This window comes from Heterodontus francisci, chromosome 36 (genome assembly GCF_036365525.1).
Source record: "Heterodontus francisci isolate sHetFra1 chromosome 36, sHetFra1.hap1, whole genome shotgun sequence".
In the NCBI taxonomy this organism is placed as follows: domain Eukaryota; kingdom Metazoa; phylum Chordata; class Chondrichthyes; order Heterodontiformes; family Heterodontidae; genus Heterodontus; species Heterodontus francisci.
The window spans coordinates 28,279,721-28,299,557 of record NC_090406.1 but is presented as its reverse complement, the minus strand read 5'-3'; the positions used below and the strand labels follow the sequence as shown (position 1 = coordinate 28,299,557).

At 42.3% G+C, this 19,837-nt stretch overlaps 1 protein-coding gene across 1 annotated transcript in view; it reads right to left on the bottom strand.

The window, feature by feature from the left end:
- Positions 1-19,837, bottom strand: part of adamts10 (ADAM metallopeptidase with thrombospondin type 1 motif, 10) — a 202,042-nt gene that overhangs the window by 23,983 nt on the left and 158,222 nt on the right. The window contains exon 19 of the mRNA XM_068016396.1: positions 15,167-15,247. Within this exon, the coding sequence (XP_067872497.1) occupies positions 15,167-15,247 (81 nt within the window). The remainder of the gene's footprint in view (positions 1-15,166; positions 15,248-19,837) is intronic.

The following is a 19,837-nucleotide window of genomic DNA, read 5'->3' as shown; positions in this document are numbered from 1 at the left end:
GGTTAAATGGTAGACAAGAGGGAGCTGAGTGAGGATGGAATATCTAAAAAACAAAAATTCTGAAAGGTTATATATCGCTGAGGAAGAAAATAGCACATAAGAACACAAGAAACGAGAATGGTTCTGGGGATGAAGAACTTCAGTTATGAAGATAGACTGGAGAAGTTGGGATAAAAACAAGAAATGTTGGTAATACTCAGCAGGTCTGGCAGCATCTGTGGAGAGAGAAGCAGAGTTAATGTTTCAGGTCAGTGACCCTTCTTCAGAACTGGAGAAGTTAGGACTGTTTTCCTTGGAGACGAGAAGGCTGAGAGGTGATTTGTTAGAGGTATTCAAAATCATGAGGAGTCTGGACAGAGTAGATAGAGAGAATCTGTTTCCACTCGTGAAAGGATCGAGAACGAGAGGGCACAGATTTAAAGTAATGGGTAAGAGAAGCAAAAGCGACATGAGGAAGAACCTTTTCACGCAGCGAGTGGTTAAGGTCTGGAATGTGCTGCCTGAGAGTGCGGTGAAGGCAGGCTCAATTGAAGCATTCAGAAGGGAAATAGACAGTTATATGAAGAATGTGCAGGATTACGAGAGAAGACTGGGGAATGGCTCTGAGTGAATTGCTCTTTCGGAGAGCTGGTGCAGACGCGATGGGCCGAATGGCCTCCTTCTGTGCTGTGGAAATTCTGTGATTCTGTGAATAGGAACAGAAGTAGACCATATGGCCCATCGAGCCAACTCCGCCATTCAATACCATCATGGCTGATCTTGGGCTTCAATTCCACTTTCCTGTCAGCTCCTCATATCCTTTGATCTCCTGAGAGACCAAAAATCTGTCTATCCCAGCCTTAAATGTATTCAATGATGGAGCATCCACAACCCTCTGGGGTAGAGAATTCCAAACACTCACAACCCTTTGAGTGTAGTAATTTCTCCTCATCTTAGTCCTGAGTGATCAGCCCCTTATCCTGAGACTGTGCCCCCGTGTTCTAGACTCCCCGACCAGCGGAAACAATCTCTCAGCTTCTACCCTATCAATCCCTTTCAGAATCTAAGATGTTTCAATTAGATTACCTCTCATTCTTCTAAACTCCAGAGACTATAGGCCCAATTTACTCAGTCTCCCCTCACAGGACAACCCCCTCATCCAGGAACCGATTTAGTAAATCTTTGCTGCACCGCCTCCAGTGCAAGTATATCCTTACTTAAATGTGGAGACCAAAACTGCACACAGTATTCCAGGTGTGGTCTCATCAAAGCCTTATACAATATTAATAAGACTTCTTTATTCCTGTACTCCAATCCCCTTGCAATAAAGGCCAACATGCCAATTGCCTTCCTAAAAGCCTGCTGCACCTGCATGTTAACTTTGTGCGTTCCATGTACAAGTACACCCAAATCTCTATGAACATCAACACCTACCTTATAATGAAAGAAAACAGAATGGCTCCACAGTAAATTAACTGAACAACTTATGCTCAGTAAGAGATATTTTATGGCTTATTAAATGAGTAGTCTTTCAGAAAGGGGAAAGTATAAACAGCAGTTAGTGTGAACAAAAAGATAAACTAAAATACATTTGAAAAAAAAGATGTTGGAAAATAACCAAGCTAACAGGAAAGCATTTAGGGCTTAAGTTAGGAGTCAAAGGTCAAATTGGACTGTTGTTGGGTGACTAATGCAGAATTAAAACTATGACGAGATCATGGCACAAGAGTTGCAAAGATACTGTAACTGTGAAAAAGTTAGATCTGCCCCTTGCACAGCAAATAAATTTGAAACACAACTGAATTGCTAACACATTGCAAGGGAAATAGTGTAAGCTAAATTTAAATAGCTCAAGGTAGAAAGGCATTAAATCCAGAGTTAATTTATTCTAGTTTACTAAAGGAACTGGTGAATGGTGAGTGATGCCCAAGTCAATACTTTCAATAATTCATTTACAGTGGGAAATGTGCAAGAGGAACCTAGGAAATATAGACCTGTGCATTTAACTTCTGCGGTGGGAAATTTAGTGGAGGCACCATTTATTAATGATACTTCCATTGACTCTTCTCTTCTATTAATGTTGATTTGGAACATTTGGGCTTGATGAAGGATACCCCACATAGCTTAAGAAAACAGAGTTCATATTTGACAAACCCAATCAGTTTTTTGAAGTAATCATTGGATCAGTGAATTTGGAGATCCAGTAGATATAAGCTACTTGAATTTCCAATAAGGTGCCACATGAATGATTGTGCACTAAAATTAAGTCCCATGGTGTGCAAGGTGATATAGTGAGCTGGATTGCAAATTGGCTAAAGGATTGTGGGCAAAGTAAATGGAGTAGTTTCTTAATGGAGTCTAGTACCAATGGTGTGACCCAAGGTCCATCGCCAATTCCGTTCTTGTTTATTAACAATCTGGAGCAGGGGACAGGCAATAGTTATTAAACTTGTGAATGATACAAAGAATAGCAAAATTAATTTTATGGCAATACCAAAAACATGGACTCCACCATATTTAGAGTCATTACTGCACAAAAGGAGGCCATTTGGCTGAGCAAATCCATGCCTGCTTTCTGTAGAGCAATCCAATCAGTCCCATTCCACCAACCCGCCCCCCCCCCCCCCCCACCGCCCCCCCCCATCCCAGTAACCCTGTAAGGTTATTTCCCTCAAGTGCCCATCCAATTTCCTTTTGAAATCAATCATCATCTCTGCTTCCACCACCTTCATAGGCAGCAAGTTCCAGGTCATTACCACTCATTGTGTAAAAAGAGTTCTTCCTCACATCCCCCTGCATCTCTTACCCAAAACCTTAAATCTGTGTCCCCTAGTCCTTGTACCATTAACTAGTGGGAACAGCTTTTCTTTGTCTACCTTATCTAAACCTGTCATAATCTTGCATACCTCTAACAAATCTTCCCCTAATCTCCATTGCTCCAAGGAGAACAACCCCAGCTTCTTCACCCTAACCTTGCAGCTAAAAACCCTCATGTCTGGAACCAACCTCCTCTGCCCCCTTTAAGGACTGTCACATTCTTCCTAAAGTGTAGTGACCAGAACTGGATACAATATTTTGTTGTGGCCTAACCAGAGCTTTATAAAGGTTTAGCATAACTTCCCTGCTTTTGTACTCAATTCCTCTATTAATGAAGCCCAAGGTACCATATGCTTTGCTAACTACTCTCAATATGTCCTGCCACCTTCAAAGATCTTTGCACATGAACCCCAGGTCCCTCTGTCCCTGTACATTCTTTAGAAGTGTGTCATTAAGTGTATATTGCCTATCCCTTCTGCCGAAATGCATCATTTCACACTTCTCTATATTAAATTTCATCTGCCACTTGTCTGCCCATTCTAATTGCCTATCTATGTGGATTCGATTGGTATCATTCTCCTTGTCTGCCACACCTCCAAATTTTGTATCATCAGCAAATTTTGAAATTTTATTCTGTATTCCAATACAGAATACAGAAAAGTCATTTATGTATGTCAAAAAAAGCAGTGGTCCTTGCATTTTTATTATTTTTTATCCAAGTTGACACTGATGCTCCTATTCCACGAACCTTAATTTTGTTAACCTGCCTTTTATTTTATTTTTTAGAGATACAGCACTGAAACAGGCCCTTCGGCCCACCGAGTCTGTGCCGACCATCAACCACCCATTTATACTAATCCTATACTAATTCCATATTCCTACCACATCCCCACCAGTCCTTATATTTCCCTACCACCTACCTATCCTAGGGGTAATTTATAATGGCCAATTTACCTATCAACCTGCAAGTCTTTGGCATGTGGGAGGAAACCGGAGCACCCGGAGGAAACCCACGCAGACACAGGGAGAACTTGCAAACTCCACACAGGCAGTACCCGGAATTGAACCCGGGTCGCTGGAGCTGTGAGGCTGCGGTGCTAACAGCCATTGCTTTCCCTTCATCAACATTCTCTGTTACTTCATCAAAAAATTCAATTAGATTAGACAAGCACAATCTGCCTTTTATAAATCCATGCTGGCTCTCCTTAATTAACTCAAACCTCTCCAAGTGCCTTTTGATTTTTTTCCTGATTATTGTTTCTAAAACCTTACCCACCACTGATTTTAAACTGACCAGCTTGTTGTTACCAGGAATGTCCTTTCTTGAATAAGGGCGTCATATTTTTCACTCTCCAATCCTCTGGCACCTTACCCATATCTAAAGAAGAGTGGAAGATTATGGCAAGCCCTTCTGCTATCTCCACTCCCACTTCTTTTGCAAGCCATCTGGACCAGGTGACTTATCCACTCTAAGCATAGCCAGCCTTTTCAGTACATTCTTCATATCAACTTTCACCTCTGTTATCTTCGCTTCCAGCAATATTTTGTCAGCATCCTCTTCCTTAGTATTCATTAAGTATTCTAACCTTGCTCTGCATCTTTCAGCAGATATCACCCTCTTTATCCCTAATAGGCCCCACCCCACCTCTTACTACCTGCTTATAATTTACATGCTGGTTGACGATTTTTGGGTTCCCTTTTATGTTAACTGCCATTCTATCCTCATATTCTCTCTTTGCCAATCTTATTTTCCTCTTCACTTCCCCTCACAACTTACTGTATTTGTTCTGGTTCTTACTTGAAGGTTTCACCTGACATGCGTCATAAACCCTTTTTTTGTTTGTTTCATCATATTCTCTATCTTCCTGGTCATTCAAGGCTTTGGTTCCCCTGCCTTCCCCTCTTGTTGGAATGTACATAACCTGTACCTAAAACATCGCCTCCTTAAAGATCACCCATTGTTCCGTTACAGGTTTTCCAGTCAATTTTTGGTTGCATTTTACCCTGGCTAGATCCCCTCTCTTTGACGTTAGTAGTTAGTTGAAAAAAAATTTTAATTCACCTACTTTTTTGCAACAGTTATTGCTGTGTTCCATTTTACCTCACATTACCTATAATGTTTCTTCCTTCAAAGTATGTAGTTAAAGAATAAAAGCAAAGTTAATTAAAATTTGGCCAAAGATATTTGGGAGGTGAAGTTACACCATGCATTCGGGTCAACACGCATACACGGCTGAACTTTATTAGCACACTGCACATTGCGGCAGTGCGTTTTGAACTCGGCGGCCTTCCGACATGGAAGCGCTGCCGCTGAGCCTCCGTGATATTTCGCACGGGGGCTCATTTAAAAGGAGGGGGCGGAGCGGCCACTCCCGATGACGTAAAGGAGGCGGCCGCTCCATCTCCGGCAACGGTGTCCAGCACCACCGCGCAGTTGCCGGCACCATTTTTAAAGGGCTTTGAGCCCTTGGGATAAATTTGAATTTTTAAAGGGTTGTCACTACAGATTTAATTGAAATAAAAAAATAAAAGCTGGAGGCCCTTTCCCAACCCCCACAAAGGTTTTGTCTAATATGAATAAAATGTATTTCAGTCCCAACATGAACATCTCTCCCAACCTCATCAAATTTGCCCTTCAACCCCTTCCCATCATCCCCACAGCCAATAAGAATTGTTTCTCCTGCTCCCCCCACCCCCCTGATAATTTCAATCCTCCCCCCTCCCCACCAGTGTCTCACCTCGGAACTCCAAACGGAGTTCCAAACGCATGCGAGTTGCAACTGGCGGCTGTAAAATCAGCGTAGAATGGCCGCCAGAGGTAGGTAAGGTAATTAGCATTTTGTTTTAATTAATTTAAATATGTAAATGAAGGCCCCGCTGCCCAGTGGCGGGGAGGGCCGCACTGAGGCCTTGCTGCCGCTGGTAACATGCGGTGGGGCCTTCTTGGCGTCGTGGGTCATGGCGGGCCTCTCCCACAAGTATTTTACGGGCCCTCCCACCACGACCCCCGACGTTGAGGTGCTGGTAAAATTCAGCTCACTAAGTGTGTGTAATGTGTAGTAATTCAGGCCCAGAAATTATTCTAAGCTGAGAAGTGACTTAGCAAAAGTGGACAAGAAATAGTTACTTGAAGGTAAATCATTGCCAGAGCAATGGGAGGCATTCAAAGGGGAGATTCTGGCAGTTCAGAGTTAACATATTCCCACAAAGAAAAAGCGTAGGATGGCTGAAACTAGAGCCCCCTGGATGTCAAGGAGCTTATAGGGTATGATACAAGGCAGAAAAGGAAAGCTTATATCAGACACCGAGAACTCAAACTACAGAAAGCTGAGAGGAGTTTAGAGAGTGGAGGGGTGAAATCAAAAAAGAAAATAGGAAAGCAAAGAGAGGGCATGAAAGAATATTGGCAGGTGGTAGGTAAATTGGCCATTATAAATTGCCCCTAGTATAGGTAGGTTGTAGGGAAATATAGGGACAGGTGGGGATGTGGTAGGAATATGGGATTAGTGTAGGATTAGTATAAATGGGTGGTTGATGGTCAGCACAGACTCGGTGGGCCGAAGGGCCTGTTTCAGTGCTGTATCTCTAAAAAAAAACTAAGCAAAATCAAGGTGAACCCAAAGATGTTTTATCAATACATTAAGAGTAAGAGGATAACTAAGGAAAAAGTAGGGCCCATAAAAGACCAAAAAGGTAACCTATGTGTGGAAACAGAAGATGTGGGTATGATTCTTATTGAATACTGTGTATCTGTTTTCACAAAAGAGGGGGACGATGCAGACATTGCAGTTAAAGAGGAGGAGTGTGAAGTATTGGATGTGATAAACATAGGGAGAGAGGAAAAATTAAGGGGATTAGCATCCTTGAAAGTGGATAAATCACCAGGGCCTGATGAAATGTACCACAGGCTGTTAAAAGAAGTCTGGGGAGGAAATAGCAGAAGGTCTGACCATTATTTTCCAATCCTCACTGGATGCAGGTGTGGTGCCAGAGAATTGGAGGTCTGCTAACATTGTACCTTTGTTTAAAAATGGAGTGAGGGATAGACAGAATAATTACAGGCCAGTCAGTCTAACCTCGGTGGCAGACAAATTATTGGAATCAAATCTGAGAGACAGGATAAACTGTCACTTAGAAAGACATGATTAATCAAGGATAGTCAGCATGGATTTGTTAAGAGAAGGTCGTGTCTGACTAACTTGATTGAATTTTTTGAGGTAGTAACAAGGAGGATTGATGAGAGTAGTGCAGTTGATGTGGTCTACATGGATTTTAGCAAGGCTTTTGACAAGGTTCCACATGGCAGACTGGTTAAAAAAAGCCCATGGGATTCAGGGGAATGTAGCAAGTTGGATACAAAATTGGCTCAGTGGCACAGTGGTTAGCACCGCAGCCTAACAGCTCCAGCGACCCAGGTTCGATTCTGGGTACTGCCTGTGCGGAGTTTGCAAGTTCTCCCTGTGACTGTGTGGGTTTTCGCCGGGTGTTCCGGTTTCCTCCCACAGCCAAAGACTTGCAGGTTGATAGGTAAATTGGCCATTGTAAATTGCCCCTAGTGTAGGTAGATTGTAGGAAAATAGTGGGAATGTGGTATGGAATATGGATGTAGGATTAGTATAAATGGGTGGTTGTTGGTCGGCACAGCCTGTTTCAGTGCTGTATCTACAAATTTTAAAAAAGGGTAATTGTTTTTGCGACTGGAAGGCTGTTTCCAGTGGCGTTCCGCAGGGCTCACAACTAGGTCACCTGCTTTTTGTGGTATATATTAACAATTTGGACGTAAATGTAGGGGAGTGATCAGGAAGTTTGCAGATGACACAAAAATTGGCCGTGTGGTTGATAGCGAGGAGGTTAGCTGTAGACTGCAGGAAGATATCAAAGGACTGGTTAGGTGGGCAGAAAAGTGGCAAATGGAATTTAACCCAGAGAAGTGTGAGGTGATGCATTTGGGGAGGTCAAACAAGGCAAAGGAATACTCAATAAATGGGAAGATACTGAGAGGTGTGGAAGAAGTGAGGGACCTTGGAATGCATGTCCACAGATCCCTGAAAGTAGCAGGACAGGTCGATAAGATGGTTAAGAAGGCATATGGAATCCTTTCTTTTATTAGCCGAGGCATAGAATATAAGAGTAGGCAGGTTATGCAGGAACTACATAAAACATTAGCTAGGCCACAACTTGAGTACTGTGTGCAGTTCTGCTCACCTCATTACAGAAAGGATGTAATTGCACTAGAGAGGATACAGAGGAGATTTACGAGGATTTTGCCAGGACTGGAAAATAGTAGCTATCAGGAAAAAATGGATAGGCTGGGGTTCTCCTTCTTGGAACAGAGGCGGCTGAGGGGAGATTTGATTGAGGTGTACAAAATTGTGAGGGGCCTGGATAGAGTGGATGGGAAGGACCTATTTACCTTAGCAGAGGGGTCAGTGACTAGGGGGCATAGATTTAAAGTGATTGGTAGAAGGATTAGAGGGGAGATGAGGAAAAGTTTTTTCACTTAGAGGGTGGTGAGGGTCTGGAACTCACTGCCTGAAAGGATGGTAGAGGCAGAAAACCTCATCTCATTTAAAAGTTGCCTGGATGTGCACCTGAAATGCTGTAACCTGCACGGCTACGGACCAAATGCTGGAAAGTGGGATTAGGTTGGGTGGCTCTTCTTTTGGCTGGCACAGACAAGATGGGCCGAGTGGCCTCTTTCTGTGTTGTAAACTTTCTATGATTCTATTCTACCAAAATGAGCTAAATCTGTCACTAATTGAAATTGCTGCTTGTATCTGTTAAGTTGTACCTACTTCCCATTTAACTTATGATGTCCAGCTTGATCTTTGCTGTCACAAAAGTTTCTGTAGCTAATGGCTGCAATAATGCTCCAGAGATATCCATCAAATGCAAAAATTAGGTGCTTTAATGGTATTTAAAGGCTGAAAATTCATAACAACAGCTAAGGAGTTAACAGTGGCAGCTGTAATTCTCTGCCAAAGTTATTCAGGTTCTCGAACCCTCAGAAATGCAGCAGATGTGACATTTTTTTGTGGTGGGTGCCCAGATGGATAACACTGCAGCACAGACAACAAACATGACAGGATGTCGCTGTAAGCGAGAACGTTATGCCCAGGATCCAGGTATACTTGCACTGAATTGTGAAGAAAGTTCTTTGCCTTAAAAAATACACTTGCCTTTGATATAAAGGAGCAAGGTTGAAGTTATATAACATCTATGGATTGAGCTTAAAAAGGTACAGGAACTATATTGCAAAGGAAATGGTTAAAAAACCTCAGCTAAAGCAGGAAGAAAACCTAAACACAACTGCTCAGCTGCAAGTTTTTGGGTGAATTAAAGCAGTACTGCTTCATGTCACCTACTGATTTGGAGCATGTGCAAATTACATGATCTTTGCAAGGATGCCAAGCCGTATGAATCAGTTCTAAATGCAGAGGAATGACTTAGTGATACGTACTGGACAAGATCAGGTGAAAATAAACATGGTAAAGTAAGAATTGCACAGGACAGCCATCGTGACTGTGGCATGTTGCATAGATAATAAATGCTGTCTGTTTCTCTCTGCAGGAGAAGCTTGTTTTCAACATGATGCCTGTAATCTGCCTCTACATTTACCCCGATCATGAGCAGTGCATGTAAAAGTAGTTCACGGCATAAAACACAAGACAGGCCATCAAGTCACAGAAGGTAATGACACAGTTGCACATCACATTACACATTGATGGACAGTCACTGTTTCCACAGTACACATTACTTCACTGAATCCTTCTAGTATGTTCGTTTTATTTACTTCTTTTTGATGCACAATGCCCATTCGACGATCAGGCAGTGATGACAATATTGGTGCAGAGTCTAGGTCATATTAAAGCTGAAAATGCTATTAGTGATTGCCTGACACATCAGTGTCCTCTGGAGCATCTTTCTGTTGCTTCTCATTGACTTCCAGGGAAAATTCTTCTATGGAGAACCATACATCTGACAACAATTATTTGGTCAATTCTTGCTGGGCATTCCAAGTATCAAATATGTTCTTTTAACACTTCTAAAGGTCTTCTTGGTGACGCCTCTTGACCTCATATGGGCCTTGGAGCTGATCTTAGCTGCCTTCCGGTAATTGCTTAAATATATGAGTGTCCATTGTTGAGAAGTTGCTCAGTGCAGATTTGGAAAAAAATTCAGCAAGGAAGACGCTGGGGGTGTGGATATGACATGCTGCTTAATAAGGGAAAGAAGGGTAAAGAAGGGAAGAAATAACAAAGGCTGACTATAATTTTCAAAAATTCTGTATAAAAGGAAAATTAAATTGGAGGACAGCAACCTTCAAAACAGGAGACTGAGGTAAGCCAAAAAATACAGGCCAGTCAGCTTTTGGTTGTTTGTAAACTACCAGGAGTATACAATACTTGCAGTTCATCCAACTGTTCAGACCTAATAGAGCAGGATTATTCTGATTTATCCTTCTTTCCCTTCTTGAATAGAGATGCTATATTGGCTAATCTCTAGTCTCCGAGAATAACAGCTATTTTTCAGAATCAATTTTTTTCCTACAGCTATCTCTAACAATTTTTCCATATCAATCTACATTCTCACATCCACCATCATTTATAAAAAATGTACCATTTTAAATATCTCTGCCATACCTTCATTATCCACAGCTAGATATCGCCCTTATTTTGAGCAGTCTTACTTTAGAATTATTCTTTTATTTTTATTCTATGCATCTAAATGGCCTTGCTATTTCCTTTTTATATTACTGCTAATCTTTCTTATATTCCCCATTCGCCCTTCTAATCTTCCCTTTCACTTCCCGTTATTCCTACATCACTGATTTTTTTTTTGTATGGTTAGTTCCTTGCTCTCCACTTTCTGCCTTCTGTGAATATATCTATCTATATCATGTTTGAAGACTTTCCATAGCTGACCACTTTGCTAACTTTTCTGCTGAGTTAATTTGGACCAGATCATTCCGAGGTTATGATCAGAACCTATTCAGCTGCAACAATACTAAAGATTTAAGTTAATGGTCAGATAACAAACTGATGGGTGGCACAGTGGTTAGCACCGCAGCCTCACAGCTCCAGCGACCCGGGCTCAATTCTGGGTACTGTCTGTGTGGAGTTTGCAAGTTCTCCCTGTGTCTGTGTGGGTTTTCGCCAGGTACTCCGGTTTCCTCCCACCACCAAAAGACTTGCAGGTTGATGGGTAAATTGGCCATTATAAATTGCCCCTAGTATAGGTAGGTGGTAGGAGAATATAGGGACAGGTGGGGATGTGGTGGGAATATGGGATTAGTGTAGGATTAGTATAAATGGGTGGTTGATGGTTGGCACACTCTGTGGGCCGAAGGGCCTGTTTCAGTGCTGTATCTCTAAATAAATAAAAATAAAAAATAAAATCTTCCCAGGCCCACGGAGACAGGTTTGGAGGCGGCAGCAAGATTAGAGAATCTTGTGTCGGGGCAGCTCCCTGATGCGTTCTTACCTCCAAGCACTCCTGCTAGAGGCAGGGTCAGACAGGCACCAGCTACCCGCTAATTATCAATTATTGATGGTGCCGCTGGGATCTTCCCGACTGTGGATGTGCCCCACTGAGGCAGAGGCCTGCCAGGTGCCTGGAGGTGGCCTCCAGCAGTAGACCAGGGGCCAGTGAGGCCTCCTTTAATTCAACCACCACCCCCGCCCCCTGTCAAAACCCCTCGGAGCTGTGGGTATCAGAGGTGCACAGCTGCGACGACAGCCAGGCAGCTGTGGCCAAACCTACTTTTAACAATTTCAGAAATCTTCGAAGGGCACCTCCATTTTGAAGCAACCTCACAGTCCCCCACCTACGTTGGCATTGTCCACCTCTCCCGGTGGCTGTCCCATCTGCAGAGCCCGCCCACTGTTCCTAATTGGATGGGGCTTTTGGAGGTGGCTGCCTCCGAGAGGATCACATAGTAGGGCTGGACTTGGACACCATCAGCGTCATGACCTACATATGGTTCCAATGCCCGAGAAGATTCCGCCCAAAGTGCCAAGTACAGTACCAGTACAGTGGAAACTATTCTTAATGATACTCTTAGATGGGGAAGGAATCATACGACGTGGCGTCAGGGTGCACGTGCATCTTTTGGATCTGCAAGGGGTGAAGGTGCGGGCACATCATCTGGCGTGCATTGTCGACACGGTTACTTCTGGAAGCAGAGATAACGTTCCAGGGTGTGATTCAAAGGTTGATACTGGCATGGGCAAAAGGAATTTAGTAATAATCCATAAAGATCGTCTGTAGTTCATAATTTGTGAGTGTCCATGACTTCCGAGTGCTGCTTATATATTTGGTTCTCTCAATGTTTACATTTTTTCAGGTATCTGCTTTTTTTTTGAGTGTCCACTCATACAGGTTATAAAAGTATATACACTTTGTTTTGGATTTGTTTAGTTTGGTAATCTTTCCTCTTCTTGCCATCTGCTTACTGATATTTTACTTTTGTATTATCTTGTCCTGTTAAAAGTGCAGCCTAATGATATCTTCATGGAAGAAACAGATTTGATCCCAGTAACAACTGGTGAAATAATTCACAAAGCATTCGTAGCTTATGGAAGTGAATAAAAATGAAGCATCAAATGTTTGACAACCAACACAAGGTACTGTAGTGGTTACATTACTGCACTAGTAATCCAGAGGCTTAGACTAATAATCCAGAGCATGTGAGTTAAAATCCCCCAAGGCAGTGGGAGAATTTGAGATCAGTTTTAAAAAGATCTGAAACTTAGAAAACCTGGTATCAGTGACATGAAGCTGTTGGATTGTGATGAATTATGGGCACTGGTTTACTAATGCCCTCTAAAGTGGCCTAGAAAGAAACATAGTTATATCAAACCGTTATAAAGAAGGCAGCCTGCCAACATCTTCAGGGCAACTGAGGATTGGCAATAAATGCCAGCCTTGCCAGAATGAATGAAAATTTCAACAGCACTAACAATACTTTCAGCTTTTGTAGCAAGTAGGCCTAGCAGATGAAGTGTTGCAGGTCCTGACTCACTACCTTGTTCTGCTGATTGAAAAGAGAATATCTTGGAAAGTAGATAATGTCAAGGAGGTGGAATAGACAGGAGGCAGCATCTCTGACCTGTCTGGGTATAAGAATCTGAAAGGATCTGTACTGTCTCAAAGTTTTTTGTTCCTGTCTGTAAGGTGAATTGGGGGCTTTTTGATTTCTTTTCCCCAGTTGCTGTAGTGTTTTGCTGTTGTTAGGTAGTGCTGAGCTGTCAATTCTCTTCTTTCTGATCAGTTTAATATTTTCTACTGGCTCTGATGGGTAACAGTTCTTTCTGATTCCAAACATATTTCACAAAAAATATCAATCAAGAAAAAAAAGGTCATCCGTCTTTCAGTTACCATGAGAGTTCCTTTTCCTGACCTTAGCCACAGGCTCACCATGTTACTGCAGTCTTGCTGGCTTCCTCCTTACTTCAGTACCTCTTACTTTCTCAGGGCTTCAGTCTTGTCTACCTCTTTTTCACCGACTGTGTACCACGAAACTTGAACTTCCCTACAGTACATTATTCAAACCTCTGCTATTTAATGGACTTGGCCCTTGCTTGCCATTGCCTTGCTTTGGCCACAACCTCTGCATTCAGCAAAAGATATGCAGCTATTTCTGCCTAGCCTCAACCTTGGTAAGTGAGCGTTGCTGTGGCATATGTATATTCTAAATAAAATATAAGTATCGACCAAACAAATCTCTGAAATATATAAAAGAAAAGACTTGCATTTATATGGCACTTCTCACGACCACAGATAATGAAGTAGTTTTTGAAGTATTGCCACTGTTGTAGTGTAGGAAATGGACAGCAAGCTCCAACAAACAGCAATGTGATCTATTTTAATAATCTATTTTAGTGATGCTGATTAAGGGATAAACATTGGGCAGGACACTCCCCTGCTCTTCTTTTACATTCACCTGAGACAGCAGATAGAGCCTCAGTTTAATATCACATCTGAGAGTCAGCACCTCCAACAATACAGCACTCCCTCAGTAACTGCACTGAAGTATCAGCCTAGATTTTTTCACTGATGTCCTAGAGTGGGACTTGAACCCATAACCGTCTGATTCAGAAGCAAGAGCACAACCAACTGAGCCACATCTAAAGTGATACAACTTTAATTCCATAAGTGAAACTGATCAAGTGCAATGGCATGTTTTAACAGGTAGCATTCAATTAATAGTTAGATATATTTAAATAAATACCAATTATAATCACTTGATATTACTGTTTTCCATCTGCGGATGAAAAGAAACAAGATGGAAAAGAGCCAAATAATGAGAGGGGATGTAATTATAGCATGGAAGGTTTACAAGGGCAGTTTCTGTTATAAACGAAAAGAAATTTATAATGGAAAAAGGTGACATGAAATGCGTACAGATGCAAGGTTTTTAATATATTATATCGATGCATGTAGAAGAAAAGAATCTCTCAGAAAAATACGGCTGATTTTCTTGATATCTGTCTCAGAATTGTGCCTATGACTCAGGTGCATGGGTGGGGCAAAATAAGATGGGAATCCATTATGCCAGGAACATTTCTCACCTTTTTACATCAATTTCCTGTTCTTGTGGGCCAGGGATGCCCAGATACAGGGTCCCTAAGGAAGTGATGGTAGGCCATGTGTCTGGACTCCTTTGAGAGAGGGTCTGAAGGAACGGGGCAACAAGGCAGGAAGATAGTGTTTAGTTATTTTTTTCAGCAGCGCCTTGCCTATTTTAGCAGCCGGAAACCTACTGATGGCTGTTTCCAACAGCAGTCAAAAGGCAGTGAAGCTGGCAGTCAGGCTACAATTGCTGTTTTTGACCTGCACTAGGGGTGTGACTGAGCTATCCTACTATCTCAGCCCACCAAATTCATGTTGTACCTGTCCAGCATCTGAGCAGCTGGGGGAGGAGGATAGGGTGTGGGTGGGGGGTTGTGGGGAGGGGTTGGTGGGCAAGAGAATTGTCCAACCTCCACTTCTTGATTAAAAGTACAATCATACAATATTCACAACATCACGTCACCACATTTTCTGTAACTTTCATTCGACATTCGACAGCTAATGTTTAACTTATTCATGTTACATAAACAGTTAAAGTGATCAATTAGCAGTTTAATGCAGAAAAATGCTTACAACTCATTTAGGTCCTCTTTACTCAAAAAATAAATTATTTTACAATTCATTAACTCCCCTAAAGAACACTGTCTTAGCTGTGCGAGGTACTTGAGTTTTTTGCTTTTGTGCTCACAAGTCCCTAATTTTCCAACCATTGAAGTGAAAGGTCGGAAATTTGTGAGCTGTTGAGTGCAGACACAGAAAACTCTGCCCATAATCTTTTACAATGACCATAACTTACCAAGGTAATTCTGGGATACATTTAGTTCTTTAACTTCAATGTGTACTGACCCTCGAGGAATCTGGATAACTTCTACATAACCTGAAAGAAACATATTGACTTGATTACAAAAATGATTTAGTTGTAAAATACTGTCCAAAATGAGTTATTCAAGCAGCTGCCTTGTGCCATTCTGTTTGTACATTATCATTCGTTTACAATAGTTTTTGCTTCACATCAATACTGCCATTGTAATGTAAATGCAGTCTAATGCTTCATCAAGTTTCAGCTAAGTTGAGAGATAATGAATGACACCTACACGTGGAAGACAGGAACATACTACAGCCCACATCTAAAATGATATACACTAAATTTTACAGAAAAGAAAGATGAATATGGGGACAAATTTAAAAAGAAGCACTTGTTTCAATAGGAAGTGACCACATCTTACAAATTATAAAAGTTATAGCACAGAAATAAGACATTGTGCTAGCACTTGATCTGGAGCCATTGGCCCCAAATTTTCTAATATTGAAATTGTAGTGACAGAATGTAAATGTCAGGTGAAAGTAAAGGCTTCCTTTCACTCACCACCACCTGCAAGTTCCCCTCCAAGCCACATATCATCCTGACTTGGAACTATATCGCCGTTCCTTCACTGTCGCTGGGTCAAAATCCTTTGATTGATCCTTTGCTGATTTCTAACAGCACTGTAGGTGTACCTACACCCCAAGGACTGCAGCGATTCCAGAAGGCAGCTCACCACCACCTTCTCAAGGGCAATTAGGGATGGGCAATAAATGCTGGCCTAACCAGCGACACCCACATCGCCAGAATAAATAATATAAACATACTTGTACATGTTTTTTCACACTTTGCATGCAATCCACTTCTCCTTTCATATCTGGTGGAATATAGACGTTAAGCATAGAGCTGCAGTTTGTATTAGATTCTATGCTGAAAGCATTAGTTGCCTGTTTTCGTAGATGAAGGCTGCCCTCACCCTCTGTGTTAAAGAACTCACACTGGTGGTGGACCACCTAACCGATGCTTCTCTTGCCACTTCAGCAGCAACCATTCCAAGTCATAGGGAGGAATGCACAGGAAGTCACTGAGGGCACTTTGTGGCTTCAAGATAGCACACCAAAGTGATGGGTTGCTTCAACATTGTCTTCTGACGAGTCCATCATACCCAATCAACTAACAGGTAGCCACAACTACCCCTCTACTGCCTACACAGCCTTTAACTGTATTCCTTGTGCTAATTCATGTTTCTTTTCTCTTTGTGCATGGGTCTTCCAAGATGAGGATGCTATCACCAGAGAGGAGCGTGAAGCAGCCATCACATAACCAACTGTCAAATACTCTACATCCTGCAAGCACCAGCACAGGAACATCTACTTAGGGAGAATCAGTTAGGAGGAATTAGGAGGGCACTACTGGTGAAGCACTAAACACCAGTGAGGAAGATCAAGCGAAGTGGCAATAGATGGTCAGGAATAAGATGAAGGGAAAGTTTAGGGCAAGATGGGGAGCCAGTGTAGAACCCATGGATTCAGACCTTACCAGGGCAGCACTAATTAATCAGCAGAAGGTCTTCATGCAGTCCTTTAAGAACCTTCAGCCCTTCCTGTATGGAATGGTGGAAAACATGTAATAATACTTCGATATCTGTGCAGACCTGTTAGAGCATTTCAGAAACCTACAGAGAACCATGGCAATTCCAAAGTGACTTATTATCTCTCCTCCACTCCCCTCAAGGTCAGAGAGCCCAAGTGCAGATAGAGTTTTGCTTGCCAATAATCTGTCTGCTGCTATTGAGACTTTGGGTTCCAATTTACAGGAGGCTGCTACTTTTGTTTTACAGATTTGCTTAAGAGGAGCTTGATAGCATGCTTCAGCTCTTTAATGTGGTCAAGATTCTGGCCTCAAATATACCCAGATGCTGAGGCAAGGCAGGAAGAGACACAGATAAAAGCTTCACCGCTCAGTGTGGTGGCTCATTTGCTCCTCGCAGCTGACTCCCTCAGAGGACTGCAGAAGATGCAAGTAGGAAACAGAAATAACTTTGAAGTTTTGAAACAAAAGGTGCTTCCAGGTGGAGCAGAACTTTCATGACCCTGGAAAAAAAAACAGAATTTGCCAGAGGCAAGTCTCCACTGGGGGCAGCAGCCTGACTCCAACTTTGCTCCTCCGGTTGAGGCAGTACATAGAAGGAACGGAAAACTGATTGTAGTTGGCACACAGGCTACACAATTACCAAGAACAAGTGCTGATGGAGAAAATATTGCTGCAGAGAAACACATGTACAGCAAGAAAATAGACTGGTTTCACCTTCTTTGGAATATTCCCTAAATCTGTTGGTACAGTTGGTTCATATGAAAGTTCCTACTGGGTGAAAATAGGTCGAAATGCTCATAAAGGCAGGAGGGATTGGGCCCAGCAGTTTGCTAATGGGATAACTATATTACAGGAGTGGATGTCGAGCTGTTCATGTCGGAGTTCAAACGTTACTCAATCCTCAATCTGCCCAGCTGTGCATCAGCCTTGTTCAGTTCTTTCTCCTCTGTTATTCTTCTTCCTGGATTTCCTTCTCTGAATAGCAAATATGATGCAGCACACAGAAAACGCAGATGACCTTTGACACCTTCCTGGGGCTGTACAGCAAGACTGTACCTAATCTGAGCACGGAATGGAAGCAATGCTTCAACGTGGCATTCATATTTTCCATCAGAATTCAGGTAGCGCATGAGCTTCATTGAACATTTGAACTTTCCCTCCATCTCATTGTGGGAGTTCTTGGCTGAGGTTAATAGCCTGTGCATAGCCCTGATTTGCCCACAGCTATCCATCAAGTTTGCTTGCTCCTTCAAATTGTGGTGGCACCATGCACTGCCATAGAGGAAGATCCTGTGGCTGTTGCCTGAGTATTTTGCAGCCACTTACATTGTTTTGTTCGGGTATTTTGAGCTCATCTGACTGTCGATTGAATAGTATCCTTTGAGATTTGTTTCTGATGCAGAGTTGTTCGATGGCGACACAAATGCCTTTCAGGCAAAGCAGCTACTAGCAGAGGTGCTGCTTTCTCTGGAGTTGCTGCCTCCTTAAGCACCTAGGGATGTTCTTCTACTATATAAATACGCTGTTGCTGAATATGACATATATGTTGCTCCTATATAAAGGCTAAATTTCAGCTAATAATAGTCTTCTTTGTAACTATTCAAGCAAAGGAAATGACAGTCCTGGTCATTTATATGAATGTAATGCTCATTTTTTACTTGGTACATTTTCTCAAATTGGACACAACTTCTGCACATCCTTCTAAGTATAACTGACTGTTGATACAGTTAGGCCTCCAGAATGACTGCTTCTGACACCTGCTGAACCCTTTCCTTTGTTATCGTTGCCATTCTGAACTATAGAAGGAATATCTTGATTTTATTCCAGTGCCCATAATGAGTTTCATGGCATCATGAGGCACTTTACTCTCACCTGCACCTAAAACATCAGTTTCTAGTGAAACAATCTGACCACTGTTGCACTAGATACATTTTGGATGTAATTTACATGGATATATTTTACTGCAAAGCAAATATATTCTAACAAGTTATACATAGCCATCACATTTGACCTGTTAATTTAAGCTTTAGTTACTCAACTTGGCAAACGAAAACACACGCAGACCACAACCATAAATAAAATCTAAGCGACCTACAATTCAGCTGCAGTAATTCCATGTGCTAATCACTCATGTTACAGCTTTAAAAAGGCATAATAAAAATGTCTATTGTAACAAATGTTTTTTGACAATGAAAGAATGAAACATCATTTAGACCTATGCACATCAGAAGTTTTAGTGCATGAGAAGATGGAACTCAAGACTGACCTGAGTAAAACAGCCAATATATGTCCTTCACAACTCTGTATTGGTTTGTTTCTTGTTCTGTCTACTATTTCTATTTCTGACCAGAACACTCACTGGGAACTAAATTGGATACCCCTCGCCTAAAGTGATCCAGGCAACACGCAAACTTTGTGCTGCCTGCTAATTATAATGATTGTGGTGTGCATCCCAAGCTCATGCAAGGTGAGCACCACTTAAAGCTAGGCTGTACTACTTGAAGCCAGACTGCTGTTCTTAAAGGCAAAGTATATTCTGGCTGCAGCAGGGACTGAAACTGCTTGAAGAGTGGAAGACCTGGAGGAAGCAACTAGCTGAAGAGCATGCCCCAAAGTTCTTGGATGCCATGCTGGAGGCCTTGGTGCAAGAGATGGACAGGAGAGAGGTTCTCTTCCCTCAGGGGCTCAGAAGGCAAGCCAGACAAGTACTGAGAAGGCAGTGGGAGCAGATTGCCACAGCACTGAGGACCTGGCTGCAGTGTTGAAAGAAGTTCAATTACCTCACACAAGTGGTCAACATCAGTGAATGCATCTTCGCATGCCATATGCTACCAACTGCACCACTGGCTTCACACACTGCAGAAGGGAATTATCAGCTGGTGTTGAGTGAATAGCCCCTGTCCTTGAGCAATCACCCTCTGGCTTATGTGGTGGCTGAAAGAGTGCTGGAACAGTGGAATGGCAGAGGATGAACAAATCATCTCTTCTGTCGGGTAGTGGGCATTCACCAGCATGTTGTCATGCAGACCCCCACCTGCCATGAATGAGGCATATTAATTTTGCCATATGTAC